The sequence below is a fragment of the Triturus cristatus genome, chromosome 7 (assembly GCF_964204655.1).
Source record: "Triturus cristatus chromosome 7, aTriCri1.1, whole genome shotgun sequence".
Lineage (NCBI taxonomy): Eukaryota > Metazoa > Chordata > Amphibia > Caudata > Salamandridae > Triturus > Triturus cristatus.
In genome coordinates, this window is record NC_140590.1 from 119,194,032 (window position 1) to 119,209,090 (window position 15,059).

At 44.6% G+C, this 15,059-nt stretch overlaps 1 protein-coding gene across 1 annotated transcript in view; it reads right to left on the reverse strand.

Moving 5' to 3' along the window:
* The window catches only part of LOC146808987 (sialic acid-binding Ig-like lectin 13), a 435,230-nt gene that overhangs the window by 202,319 nt on the left and 217,852 nt on the right, over nucleotides 1–15,059 (reverse strand). The window contains exon 5 of the mRNA XM_085614274.1: nucleotides 8,575–8,616. Coding sequence (XP_085470400.1) covers nucleotides 8,575–8,616 — 42 coding nt within the window. The remainder of the gene's footprint in view (nucleotides 1–8,574; nucleotides 8,617–15,059) is intronic.

Genomic DNA, 15,059 nt, shown 5'->3' on the forward strand with positions numbered 1-15,059 from the left:
GATGGGTTCTTGTTTTGCGCCATCTTTCGCGAATCTGTTTATGGGCCAGTGGGAGGAGGAGATTTTCACCAACCCCATCTACAAGCATTATCTAGAACAGACAGTGATGTGGCTCAGATACATAGACGACCTGTTTCTCATTTGGAAGGGCACTGAGGTGGAAGCCCGGGAGTTTATCACACTTCTCAACACCAACATCCACAATATCATCCTCACCAGTACCATCAGTGAGAGTTCAGCTGAATACCTTGATGTCAAACTCACCATCAAAGATAAAGTCATATGTACCACCTTACACAGGAAGATCACTGCTGGCAACAGTATCCTACATGCTCTGAGCAGCCACCCGGACACCCTCAAGTGGAGTATCCCACACGGTGAACTGCTCAGAACAAAAAGGAACTGCAACACTGAAACTGACTATCAACTAGAGAGCACGCGCATGTTGGAACGTTTTAGAGCCAGAGGGTACCCCAATTGGGTACTGAACAGAGCTAAGGGTAGAGCCGACAACGTCAATAGAGATACCATTCTCTCCAAAACAACACCCACCTTGCCCTTAGAAGACAAGGAGACCAGGATCATCCTCACGTACAGTGCTGACTCCCACAAGATACAGGGCATCCTCAACAAAAACTGGGACATCCTCAAGGCTGACACGATCATTGGGGAATTCATCTCCAACAGACCCAGTATCACATACAGAAAGGGGAGGAATTTCAGGGATCAACTCTTACACAATGATGTCACCAGGTACCCCCAAAGGCAGGAACATGGCCTACAGGGCTTCTACCCGTGTGGGCACTGCAAGGCCTGCAGAAATAGCTATCTGTGTAAAAAGGTCAGCTGCAATGGGGTTTACAAGGAAATCACTCAATTTCTCACGTGTAGTTCCACTTTTGTGATTTACGTGATCGAGTGTCCCTGCCGATTATGGTACATTGGCAGCACAACCCTTATGGCGAAAAAACGGATACTAGAACACTACCGTGCCATCTCCCATGGAGATGAGAAATACGCTGTGGCTCGCCACTTCTCTGAGAGGCATTTCTCCAATCCAGGTCTCCTGAGATTCTTCATTTTAGAACAAATCCCGAATAACCCTAGAGGTGGTGACAGGGTCTTGAAATTGAGACAGAGAGAATCCAGATACATCGTGGATTTTCAGACCAAGCAGCCTGGGGGTTTAAATCAGGATGAAGAGCTGGCAGTACATCTAAAATAAACTTATGTCATGCACCATGTACCTGTTTAGACTACAGCTCCCAGTTTCCAGCTACCACACATTTACAACAGCAGCATGTCTGTCAGAGCTGAATTTTAGTCTGTTTCTCACCAGGATGTTTTGAACGTCAGCTTACAGTTGCATATTATTGTTTTGATATGTATGATGACCTCATTTATCTTGCTTTATTTTGATTTTATTTTCAGTCTGCCATCCCCGTTCTCTTTCTCCACACGATGCACATTTTGAGTAGAAACAAAGACATGTTTTGTCGACAACTTAGATATCTGCCATGTATTGATACTAAGCTTTGTTTTGTTTCTTTCCTTTTTTACAGGAGGGAAGGAAGGAGCCCATCCACCTACGAACACCATCACGGGCTTCCTACCCTTTCCCCCGTCACTTCACTTTGATGGGATGAAGCTCACTCCGGTTGTGGTATGGTCACTCACGTTTAATTGACTGAGATCACTTCATTACGGACTTGTTTACATACGTCCACTGGCACTTGCCAGCACTCCTCATGTCTTGACTTCCTTTGCCGTTTTGTGCCATCTTAGCCTGGAGTAATGTTACCCCTGCTCACTTGAGCATATTCACTGACGTATCACACGTGTATTGCACCATCGATACTGTCACACACTCCCCTTGGCACTTCGACGCAGTAGATGCCCATTATATTGTACCGACTGTTCACACTACTCAGTCCCATGCGATCTTAACTTTGGGACATTCAGGAGTATATTTTTCCCAAAGCTACACATACACCGGCCGCCTTTTGGGCGTTGACCCTTCAGGTTCTGACATTGTGTTGCACCTCCATGCAATGTGAGTTATATTGACATTTAAACTTTATTTCATTTCTACATTGATCTGATATTGTAAGAACATTGTTCTAATACTGCATGTACTCACATATTACAGCATCGTATTCCTGTATTGTGGTGCCACTACAACATGTCTGCCGCTTTTGACCACCTGACCAGTGTACCCAACAAGATTGTCCTTTGTTACGGTTTACCCCGGAAAAGCTTTATCCGTCAGTCACCCATTTGTTTCCTTACGTGATCAAGACTCTGCAACGAGTTGAAACGCGTTGTGAGGAATAAACACCTCTTTTTTGCACTACCCCGGATTTTGCCTTCTTTGGTCACTGAGAGCGCATCATTGGATTGTTGTGGGAATATATATATATATGTAAATATATTTGTAATAATGTTTTAAATATTTTATAATTAAGAGTAATAATTATTTTATAATATTATTAAGTAAATATATATGTTTAAAAAAAATTAAATTTTTTCTATTACTTTTACATTTTAAGCTTTTTAAAATTTATTTTAACTATGTTTTATTTCATTGTGTTTATTATTTAATTACTTTTATATTATTTTTAATACATTTAAAAAAAATTATATTTTAGTTAACTATATTTTAACATTCTATATTTTGTACTCAATATTTTAGTACTTACCTGTTTGTAGATAGGCATTCTATATTCTTTCCTTCGATATTTTTGAGTCGATATTTTGAGCAGTCTATATTCTGTCCCTTGATATTTAGTCACTGAACCATTAAACAGGGTGGGGCTGAGAGATGATCCTTGTGGTGCACTGCAAATTATGTTTTTGGGTGCAGAGGAATTTGGAAGTTGAGGTTACAGAGTAGGACATAGTCATGAACGTTTATTGCTAGGGGACGATGAGGTTGGAGATGGCATTGCAGAATGTTGCTTCTTAACATGTTTAGGAAGCATGTATGCACTTTCACACTGCATTTACAGTGGGAAAATGACCAGAGCCCTAAGGCCACTAAAAGAGAATCAGCAAACAGGTGGTGTCCCCATGGGAAGAGTCAACCTCCTAGGTAGAGAAAACCCACATGGGGGTTCTTCACTACGTGTAAATGGAGCACACAGGTATACCTGCCCTGCTTTGTGCCTACCACTTCCTTTGCCCCTTAGGGCTTACCCTGTGGGTGTTCTGGTGGAAGAGGAAGGCCCACTCAGGGTTGGTTAATGAGTGAGAAATGTCAAACTGAGCATACATCCACCACACCTCTCCTAGCAAGGGTTTAGTGCCTCAGCACTGGCGCCAACACAACGGACAGGTCTAAAACCTGTACTAGGGTTACCGCTAGACCCCCCTCTGGAGAATACACAACCAAGTACCCTCACTCAGCTGAGTCACCACACCATCTCAGGATGACTGCATCCCTAAGGAGACTGCAGCCCAATCACGGGGTGCTTCCAGATAAGAGCCACTCTTAGGCAGTTCCCACCATAGGAACCTCTCACCTGTGGATTAATTTCAGCCCCACCTGTCAACAGAAGCACCACAGGACACTGAGGTGCCGATTCCGATCTGGGTCGGAAAGCACTCCGACCGAGCCGAATCCGGAGTGTTTTCCGACCGAGCCGGAGTCCTGCAGTCCGACTGAGCGAGTATGCTGTCGGACTCGGTTCGGTCAGACTCCCATAGAAGTCAATGGGAGCCGGTCATACGACGCGTACATGGGCTCCCATTGACTGAATGCGTACGTCGCAGACAAGTACGCCCCCTACAGTGAGTACGCGTCGGTGCCATCCGCACCGTACATGACTGTGTTGGGGGGACCCTTAGCTCTCCCCCTGTGTCCGAGTCATAGGGCTGCGGGTAACAGGGGGTCCGACGCGGACCCCCAAAGGCAACCACCTGGACGATTTGCGAGCCGGACACTCCAGCTCGCACAGGCTGTCCTTAGCTTACGACCGAGACGTACGGAGCAGTTCAGACCCGGAAATGACTCTGTCAGTGAATTTCATGTAGCTCGCATCGTACTTGCTCACTCATACAGCTGTACAAGTCGGGCGGAAAACACACATACGGCTCATAGTTTTTCTGGCCGGATCGCGTTCGGTGCCCTTCCGACCCGGATCGGAATCGGCCCCTGAGTAGGACAAGCCTGACTCAGGCCCCACTGAAGCACCTTCCCAACATCCATGTCACAACCATGAAGACCAACCAGGGACCACATAGATCCCTCAGTGAAAGGTCCAACAGGTCAACTTGTGGCACACTGCCTCCTTTCACCAAACTCAGCAGAGGGCGTGTTCCCTCCTACTGAGTCCTTACCTGGTGATACAGAACTTCTGAGGGGTCTAGGGCAGCGCCCTAGACTGGTACATCTAAAGTGCACCCACTAGATGTCAGCACAGGCAAAGTCCTTCACAACCTGTCTCACTGTTAGATTAGAGTAACATAAACAGAAGTGACTACACTACTCAATCTAAAGCACATGGTCCCCTCACTTAAGATAGGCCCAAACTGGCCTCCTGCTGGGGTCACTGCGGGCAGATCAGCCTTCTGCAGCTTGTTGGATGGACACACCCACCAGCTAAGTCAATGCCTGGCAACCCAGGATGTTAAGGGCCCCAGGGCTTCCACCTCAAGGCTTGTACACCAGCAATGCACTAGTCAGGGGATGGCTTAAGACATCTCCTACTGCACCCTCACCATGCTGCGACAACACCCACCAGCCACAGGGTCTCCACCGTCAGTCCTTGGATGTGACCCGACAAGACCTACGTGATTGGACATCCAGCTGGATATTGCCCAGCCACTACCCTGGCACAAGTAAAAAAAACACAGTTCTAGTATGACATCCTACACTGTCCTTGGGCACTTGCCTACCCTAACCTGACATCTCAAGGTCCACCATTAACCTGTCCCGGGAATCTAGGGAATCCCCTCTCATTTCTCTTCAGGGGCAGCCACTACATCTTCAACCTTGTGAACCATCTAACTACAGGGCCACAGATCTCTATTAGCCCCCTTGGACTAGCTCCACCTCCCCACCAGATAATCAACTTTCTTGCACCCCTTGGGGAAATTTCTAGGAAACCTCCCACCCTCCTGGTGGGAACCCCTAGGGGGCGTCGACTACTCCTGGGTACCCTCCAACTACATCCTTCTACTGGTTTCTGACCTGTGCCAAAGGCAAGAAAACTGTAAAAAGAATGGCTCACTGTGGACTCCCTCGCAGTGCCCATGGCAAGCACGAGAATGTCTTGGAGCCCCTGATCACTTCCCACACCCCCAAAAGCAGGGTTCACCCCTACACCCAGATCTATGGGGTGGGTACCTGTTGTAGCCCATAAACATATAGAGAAGAACCCTCCTCATGCACATCAACCCTGTTTGGGAAAGCCCATCTTACCATCACATTTCAAAAAATGCAAACTGGTCATAATAAACACAGTTAATACATTAACCCACAATCAATAATTTCACATGACATGTGCAGAGGCTTTTCCTCCCACATCCAGAGATCCCCTTGTGCTCTGATATTTGCACATTTATACATAGGTAATGTGTGGCAAAAGTGAACTTATAAAATATTATCAATGCATACCGGAATGGGATATTATGTGTCCCAAAACTGCCACCAATGTATGAAATTGGATTATTAGTTGTGTGGCCTGCACATGTAATTGGTCCCAAGTCCTCTCACTGGGAACCAAACACCCCCTGACTCTCTCCGGATAGCAAGGCAGAGCAACCCATGCCAACTCAGGGGAGGTGGTGAGGGCTAGTTATCACCATTCACTGGAACAAAATAATACCACTAAATAAATGATGGTCCCGTCATCCTGGGGCCACCACAAGGGGAGTAATAGCTAAAATGAGGGTAGAAAAAGACAGGCCTCGCAGGGCATTATGGGGCCCTCATCTGGGAGTAGTGAATTTTTAAGTATCGACTCTCTTGCTGAGCAGGGAGAGCCACAATGCTTTTTCTTTTTTGTTTTCTGGCCAAGTGCATCATGTTGTTTGGCATATATTATCTGTTTTTAAGGCGTCCCAGGTCTCACCCGGCACCCCTAACTGCTCATGTTTGAGGCAGCCCAGGGATCCCAACTCTGGCTGCCCCTGCTGCCTCCCCGTCCTTGCAGCCCTCCTCTGTGCTGCCGTGGGACCTGGCAAGATTCCTTTGAGGGCAGGGGCTGATGACTGTTTCAGGCTCCTGCTCGCCTCAGACACAGGCATGGGGAGTGGGGCAGCTGACCAGTGCTGAGGAATCTCAGTGGTGCTCCACAATTACTTTTCAGCATGGGGGATCAACGATGGGGTCCTAGCCTCCTTAGAAAGAGCATGCCCGAGTGATGGGGTCGCTGGGTGTTTAAAAGAGTAACAGGAGGGTGCCTCACACATACACCCTCCCTGTGTATGAATTATCCTTGTGCCAACCGTCGGGTCCCATCCCATATATCTGGCAGATGATGCTGAAGAGCCCCATGAACTCTGTGCAAAGAAAGGTCAAAGGTTGCCAAACTTTAAACTGTAATAAGTCGGGCCTCGTTTGGCCGATTTTGACGTTCTTGGGCTCATTTTACTTCTGATTGTGAGCTCTGTCAACTCTCCAAACTTCCAAAGTCATCACAGAACTATTTCTCCTGGCTCCCTCCGCCAGCTCTCTCCCTGATTATGGTTTCTGGGTGCAAAATGTCCAGCGCTTTCCCCCAAACTGTTCCTCAAGGGTTGCAAGGGGTGTAGCGTCACTGGCCGTAGGGGAGACCCACTGGTCCTGGGGTCAACTGGTCGAAGTCGTTAGTCCTGAGTGGGGGGTCAGAGTAATCCTCTTTCCAGTTCTCCACAGCTGTCCCAGGATCCAGCAGTGAAGTGTAGTAAAAATTCACAGGCAAGAGAGTCTCCCCCTTGTGTAAGACTTTTAAAGTGGAGATAAATAATCCAGAATTCAGGCCCCCCTGGCCAATCTAGTGTGCCTCGTCACCTTTCCACCCCTGTCCCAACCCTCCTGCACAGCATACTGGGCCAGTTCAAAATGGCATTATCCATGAGTCACTGGTCACATCTGCTCCTGGGTTCTCAGCTCTGCCACTCGCTGACATCACTGCCAGCGTCCTTCATATCAAATGTTCAAAGAGAGCCTCTCCTCTGGGTTGGCTCCAGTTTTCTGTGGCCTCTCATTTATTCATTGGGCTAAGGCTGGCCCATCAAATGTACAGTGTGACAGCTGATTGATGCAGATCATTTCACCCCACCCCACCCCATTATTCCTTAGGAGCTGGGTGAAATACTGCTAATTGCACCATTTGTGTGGGGAGGCCTGTGTGCCGGCCGCTGAAGAGAAATGTAATTCACTGGGCACAGCAGGGTGACAAAAAGCCTGGGCTCTGATCCTGAGCTGAGCCAGAGAAATATGAAATCTCAAGATGACCCATGAATGTACAGATATCATGTTGGAAGCTACATAATTGAGTTTCCTGCACAGGTTACACCACAAATCAAGACGTCAATGGTCTTTGTAGACAACAGGGGAGTGAAACTGCATTCTAATGCAGTGTTCTCCCTATGTGTATAATAGAGTGTCACTATTGACAAAACAGTAAATCACACAGACTTTCCCTATTAGTGTACACTAACATTATAAGCCCTATCCCAGGTGAATATCTAATCCTGCAGAGTCCCCTTTACACCAGGATACCTGTGCGCAGATGCCAGACTACACCCGACAGTAGTCTCCCATGCGCAGCCAGCACAAATGTGAACAAGTGTGCACAAATGTTCATATGAAATCAGCCAAGTGCCCCTTGCCCTTGCTGCATCGCAGAGGCCTAATATTAAAAGACTGACAATAGCGGTAAACAGGAGCAGTCTATTTGCCATTTGATTACCGTGGGTGAGACGCATGTAGTGAGACACACCCACAGTAAAATGTCTAAAACCGGGTGACCTAAAAAGCAAAAAATACTGGCGTTCTGATTGGGTGGAACCCAATGGCAACAAAGGACAAGTCTTAGGCCATTATGAATTTCCCAGAAAATTACAATACCTGTTCTGCAGGAAAAGAGCTACCAAGTGATGCCAAGTTTAGCTCGCTCAGTAATTAGTGGATGCAATAAAGCCCCAAGTCTTTTTAAATTTCTCAAGGTTAAACTTGTTGGAATTAAACAGGGGAAAGGATTAGTAATTACACGGAAATTAGGTATGCACCATAATCCACATTGTATTCACCATTATTGAAGTGCAACTTTTATAAAGTACTTTTTTATTGCCTCTGATGAATTCCACCTCCTATGTTGTTGGATTTATTTGGGTGCAATAGATACTGCGCCTTTGTCTGGGCCATGGACAATGAGGGCCACAGAGTCAGAGATCTTGCATTGTGCCTAGCTTCACATGGTCGTGTGGAAGTAATGCCATCATATTCTCTAGACAGTTGAAGAGAACTGTACCTTTAACTTTTGATCTACCACTTTGAAATCAGGCTGAATAGTATGCTGCTCAATTTGAGAACAAAAACAGCTATTATACAGTATGCAATCACACTGAGCCATGTCAATGCCTTACCTTCTGTGTCGTACTGGATAATCTCTGGTGCAGCAGGTGCATCTGTAACAGGGCACACACAGTATGTTGAAATAATGCTGTAAAAACTACTAAGCACTATCACATCAGGGCTTTTTTACTCCTCTTAGGAAGGACCAAAATTAAGCAAATATTTCTATGCTACCCCTTCTCAATAATGTCAGCTAAAGGTAGTGCAACTTCCGAGTTAATCTTGAGAAATGCACAAAGGACTGCAAATCCTCTTGTTTATCGTAGCACTTACCATTTCTATTTCAATAATCTCATAGAGAAAACCTTGAAAGGACATGCAAGGTGCCGTCTCTTGATCTATCAGATTAGATATTTTAGGCTTTTGAGAAACAGGCATTATGTGGTAATATCACCCAGTAAGCAACTTCAAAACTGCTGTTCGAGCCCTTGTACTCTAGCATCTGTTTCTGGCAATGCCCTTCTTCACAGCCCTCCACACCTACAAACTTCATCAATGGCCTGAAGAAATATGATCACATAATCCCCACCCAGATGGAACGCCACTAGTTCTGCCCAAATCATCTTCAAAACCACCTGCATCCTCTACAAAGGTTGCACCAAAATCTACCTGGCTGGAAAGCTCACTATCTCCGTTGGCTCTCATCACATGCATAGCCAGGACATCATCAGACAGGAGACAGCATAGTGCAAAAAGCACAACAGAAGGCAATTCTTCACCCAGGAAATGGAACTCCCATTTTCAATTTAGAAAAGAGCTAAAGTCAAACATGTAAAATAACACTACCTGAGATGCATAACAGACCTCTTCTGCTGTCTAAACACAGCCTCTCCTCCATCCATTCAATACCCGTATCTTTGCCTTTGACTCTTTACAACACGCCACCACCTTTTGGCCTGTTTTGTATTATATGAAAAACACATACATACAGACACATTTTTGCAGGGCTCTAATTTGGAAATTCCTCTAACAATATCCAGATCTGTAAAGTACCTAAGAGGGCTGAAAGACCATCTGTGCTTCATTGTATTTGGACTGAATATACACTATTTATTTGTTTTTACCCAAATCCATTGAAAGACCTCATGCCACATTTGTATCTTCAGTCCCCCTGGAACGGTGCCCTGCCATTGACCTGAGGCAGTACTGAATGCTAAAAATCGTAGAATGTACAATCTCAAAGTTTAGAGGTTCTTCACAAAATAATAATTCCTACTTCTTAATAGTAGTCTGCAGACAGATTTTCACTTTATTACTATTTTTGTGTGGCATAAATACTTAACACATTGCACTTGCAAATTCAAGCGTTTTACAGCACGACGTGAGCGAGATACTGCCAAGCACATAAAGGGGCAGTAAAGAATTTCCGTCCAGGGATCTAGCGTACTGCAGCGTATGAAATAGAGAGGATGGGGATTTTCAAGCGAAATTTCCTGCATCGTTGGACGCAGTAAGAGTTCCTAAATTCAAAAAAGCTATTAACTGGAAAGCATATGACGTGGGTATAGGAGATGGGGAGCATCCAAGTGGTAGCAGGGGGGTTGGCAGCGTAGGGAAGAGCGGGGTGGTAGTGGCACAGTTACTAGAGGAAGATTTTGAATCTTTGGAAGAAGGGGAAATTGCGGATGAAGGAGTAATATTGAAGGGTCTTCAAGATTTTACAGGGGAAAAGGGGGGATATACTAAAGATGTTTCTAGAACTTATTTTTTATAGGACAGAGAAAGTGAATGCACCTGGGGCAGACTCAGATCAAGACATCAACACAAAGGGGCGAAGAGAAGAACTCCGACTGAAGAACGCACATCCACAAATCAAGGTGAGGAACACATACAGTTCAGTCACAAACGTTTGTGGGTGGATAAGAGCGTAGGAACAGATAGTGAACATTCTAAGGTCATAATACAAGAGAAAGGCTGTCAGGTTGTTAAAGAAGGTGTGGTGGTAGACAATAAGGTAAAAATTACGGTAAGTTCAGATAACATTAATAAGGCAGAATCAGAGGTTCAAAGTACATCAACTTTGAAACGTTTACCATGTATGGGTCTGTCCATGCCTCTGGACGCGCATTTAAATAAGGCAACGAAAGAAAAGATATGAAAAGGGGAGTTCATCAACATATTTAAGTTACTACACAGGGAAATACAAGCAAAAGAGGGATAAAAAGAAGAGGAGTGGGTATTGGCAAAGAGGCTGTGGGTGCCAACTAACATAGACACGTGGACCTCAGCCTTTCTTATTTTCGCCAGCGTATACTGCGAAAAGTTTCCTGACAGGTCAGTGTCCATTTTTAAGTATTTAGACATGATTTGGAAGGCTGCCACAGAATTTGGGGGGTATGCATGGTTACACTATGACGAGGAGTTTAGAGCCAGACTAGTTTTAGTGCCAGAGAAACCATGTGGGGAGGTAGACAATGAACTCTGGGTCCAGTGGATGTACCCTCAGCGGCCTCCGCCATCCATGCATTCCGCTTGCGGTTTAGCGTTTCCTAATCGGCCCTTACAGAGCAGACCCACCCTGGGGGGTGGGTTCTTGGAACAGACCACAAACTCTTTTACCAGGAGCATGTTTGAATTTCAATAAGGGATTCTGTGCAAGGAACCCATCCAAATATAAGCACGAGTGCTCAAAGTGCGGAGGAAAGCATGCAGTTCTACAATGTTTCGGGGAATAATCAAATTGGGGAAGTGGGTTTCCAAACAGAGGTAGAGGTTTTGCTTTCCAGCCTGGGAACAAGGGCTTTTTCTCCAATCAGGGTGGACAATTTATGTAAATGGTTAAAATTCGTTCCTGATACGCAATAGGCAACAATGCTAGAATGGGGTTTCAAAGAAGGTTTTAAATTGGGATACCAAGGGCCCAGATGTCGCAGATTTGCAAAAAATCTAAAGTCTGCAAATGAATTCCCACACATCGTTAGGGAGAAACTGCTGACAGAAGTAAAAGAGGGAAGGATGGCAGGCCCTTTCGATTCATGGCTGCTGGACAATCTCATCGTCTCTCCTTTTCAAGATGATCCAACACCTCTCATGGCCCCACGATTTCTCCGTTAATGATTTCATTGCAAAAGAAGATTCCATGGTCCAATTTGCTTCTGTAGATTCAGCATTAACAATGATAAGAAACACAGGGAAAGACTCTGAATTAGCCAAATGTGACATTAAGTCGGCCTTCAGGCTTATGCCAGTGCACCCCTCTGATTTCTCTCTGCTTGGCATCTATTTTGAAGGAACATTTTTTGTGGATAAGACTCTTCCATGGGTTGCGCGATATCATGCAGACTATTTCAATCTTTTAGCTCATTTCTGCTGTGGTGTTTCTCTTTTCGAACAGGGCATAACGGAGTGACACACTACCGTGATGATTTTTTATTCATGGGAAAAGGCGGTTCACAGCATTGCGAGAAAGCTTTGAAGGATTTCAAGGAGTTTGCACAAGAAATGGGAGTTTCCTTAGCAGAGGACAAAACGGAAGGCCCCAGTTGTTGTCTCACATATCTAGGCATTGAAATAGACACCAATAGAATGCAAGGTAGACTCCCTGGGAAGAAAATGGTTGAAATAACCAGGTTGTTGGAATATGCAATAGGGGCTGACAAATTAACATTGTTTGAAGTTCAATGTTTGTTGGGTCACCTTAATTTCGCATGCAAGGTCATACATGCAGGCAGAACATTTTGCAGGCGCTTAGGTTTTTCCATGGCTGGTATTAACTTGCCACATCATAGAATAAGGGTAACTGCTGGTATGCGGGCAGATTTTGAGGTATGGTCAAGTTTTTTGAAAGATTTTAATGGCATTACACTCTGGTCACTGGAAGAGGATTTCGTTTTGCAGATGGAGTTATTCTCAGATGCTTCTGCCGCGAACGGTTTCGGTCTCTTCTGGGAGGGAAAGTGGTGCGCAGGGAAATGGCCAGCCAGGTGGGTCACAGACAAGAAAAGCATAGCTTTTATGGAATTTTTTCCATTGATAGTGGTTCTAGCTGTTTAGGGAACGAAGCTGGCAAATAGAACGGTACTTTTTAATGTAGATAACAAGACCGTTGTGGACTTAGTAAATGGGCAAAAGGCAAAGGACAAACAGTTGTTAAGGTTACTGCAAACATTCACGCTAGGCTGTTTAAAATGTAACAAAATATTTAAAGTTAAACATATTGCAGGAGTTGAAAGTAACATCGCAGATGCCCTAGCTCGTTTTCAGTGGGAGAGATTCTGTGGTTTGGCGCCCGGAGCGGATATACGGAAGACTCAGGTATGGGATTTGGCGAATTTAATGCTTCTCAACTCATCGAGAATTCATTAGCAAAGAGTACCAAACTGGCATACATTAGAGCTTGGCTGGAGTTCTTAGATTCAGGTGATATGTATAGAGTTCATGATAGTGAAGGGTTAAGGCGCCGTAGAGCGGACATAGTAAATTTCATTATGCTAAATATAGCACGGAGTATTTCCTTTACCACAATAGCTGGGAAGCTAGTGGAAATATCATTCTATGGGAAGTTCTTTTGGAGATATGAGCCCTCAGCAGGCGAAATGGGCAGGAAGATCTTACAAGGCTGGGCATAAACAAATAAGAGAGGGTTATATAAAAGGGAGCCTATATCTCTAAAACTATTGTATAGGTTGATTCCAGTTTTAGATGACATTTGTTTTTCTACCTTTGAATTCCATTTGTTCACACTCTGCATGATTTGGCTCTTTTTTGGTGCCTTCTGGGTGTCTGAACTGCTAGGCACTTCTATTAATGATGGTTTAAAAGTACAGAATGTATCTCTGGTTTGTGGAGACATAGAAATGTTTCTTGAACACTCAAAAACCGACCAGACAGGCAAAGGTTCAAGAGTGACTTTACAAACCATAGGTGGTCCTTTGTGCCCTAAACAAGCATGGTCAGATTTTATAGCGATAAGTGGTGCAACGTCAAAATTTATTTTCGAACACTTAGATGGATCTCAGCTCAAAGTTTCCGAGTTGCTGTTGATGTTGAGGAAATCTTTAAAGAAAATTGGGAAGAATCCTGTAAATTTTGGTACACATTCTTTCCACATTGGGGCTCCTTCAAAAGCGGCCAGATGGGGATTTTCCATTAGTGATGTTAAGAAACTGGGGCGTTGGTCCTCAGACTGTTGTTTACGTTATATTAGAGAGTCAGAATTCGAAGTTTAAGAGCAGAGATATTAATAGTTTTCTCTTTTTAGGTTGGGTGGCAAGTTTATCAGTGTCACAGCGCAAGGTTTGGATAATTGGACACTCATTCCTCAAATGGGCAGCAAAGCAGGCAGAAAAAAGACACTTTGGGAAGAATTTAGGTTTTAGTTCCGATGAAGTGTCAGTGTCATGGTTGGGGAAAAGTGGCATGAAGTGGGGCCAGTTCATGCCTTTAATGAGCGAGCTGTCTTCTATGAATTAACCCGAAATTGTCATGATCCACCTTGGGGAAAATGACCTAGTTCAGTTATCGGCTCTTGGGCTACTGTTAGAAATGAAAACAGATTTGGAACTTCTTTCTAAGACTTGGTCCAAAACACAGCTCGTCTTAACAGCACTGATGCCACGCAGAATTTGGAGCGGGGCAGAGAGATTTACCGTTGTGGAAGGAGCAAGTAGGAAAGTAAACAGAGAATTGCATCGCTTTTGTTACACCAATGGCATATTTTGGTTATTTCACTATGAAATAACAAAAGAAGATTACCAGTTCTTTAGGCATTATGGGGTTCACTTGTCCTTCATTGGTAATGCAATTTATATTCTAAATATAAAAGAGATGATTGCCAAAATTTAAGAACTGCAAGCATGGTGTTGAAAATGCTGTTGAAGCGACAGCATTTTTTCGGTTCATTGCATGATATGCATAGTTCAAGTTGCAACAAAGGGTTTATTCCTTTCACAGTCTCAACTCTACACCCCCTCTGCTTCCCAGCTCCCTCCCCCCTCTTTTATTTAAATATTTTCTTTAGTTGCAGGTGGTAGTTTTCATTGTTTATTAAGGATAAAGTATCACCTGTTTGGCGACAGCGTGTATTTTCTCATACAGATATGGCATTCATAATAACTGAATACATTTTTTTCACATGTTTGGCGACATGGGTGATATGTTTTTTACTCTAGCTGATGACAAACGTCCAGTGTACAATGTCAGCTTTTAGTAAGGTTGGGGGGACAGGAAAAACGGGTTAGGGTTTTTCCTGGTGGCAGAGTTGGAGGAGATCAAGACAGGCAGGAAGGGTTGGGGGCATTAGGAATAGCTTCGGACAGAGGGAAGCAAGGGAATGAGGTTGGAGGCAAGAGGTAGGCAGGAGTTGTAGATAGGGGTTTGGGGAGGAAGATTAGGCAGAACAAGGTTGGGTAATAGTTGTTACGGGATAGATTGCTTAGGGGTGGGGGGTGTTAGTGGGGAATATGTTTTTGAAAAATTGCTCTGTATATAAATATGTATTATATTGCCTACCTGTCCAATAAAGCGGCCTTTTACCCCATATTTGGGTCTTGGACGT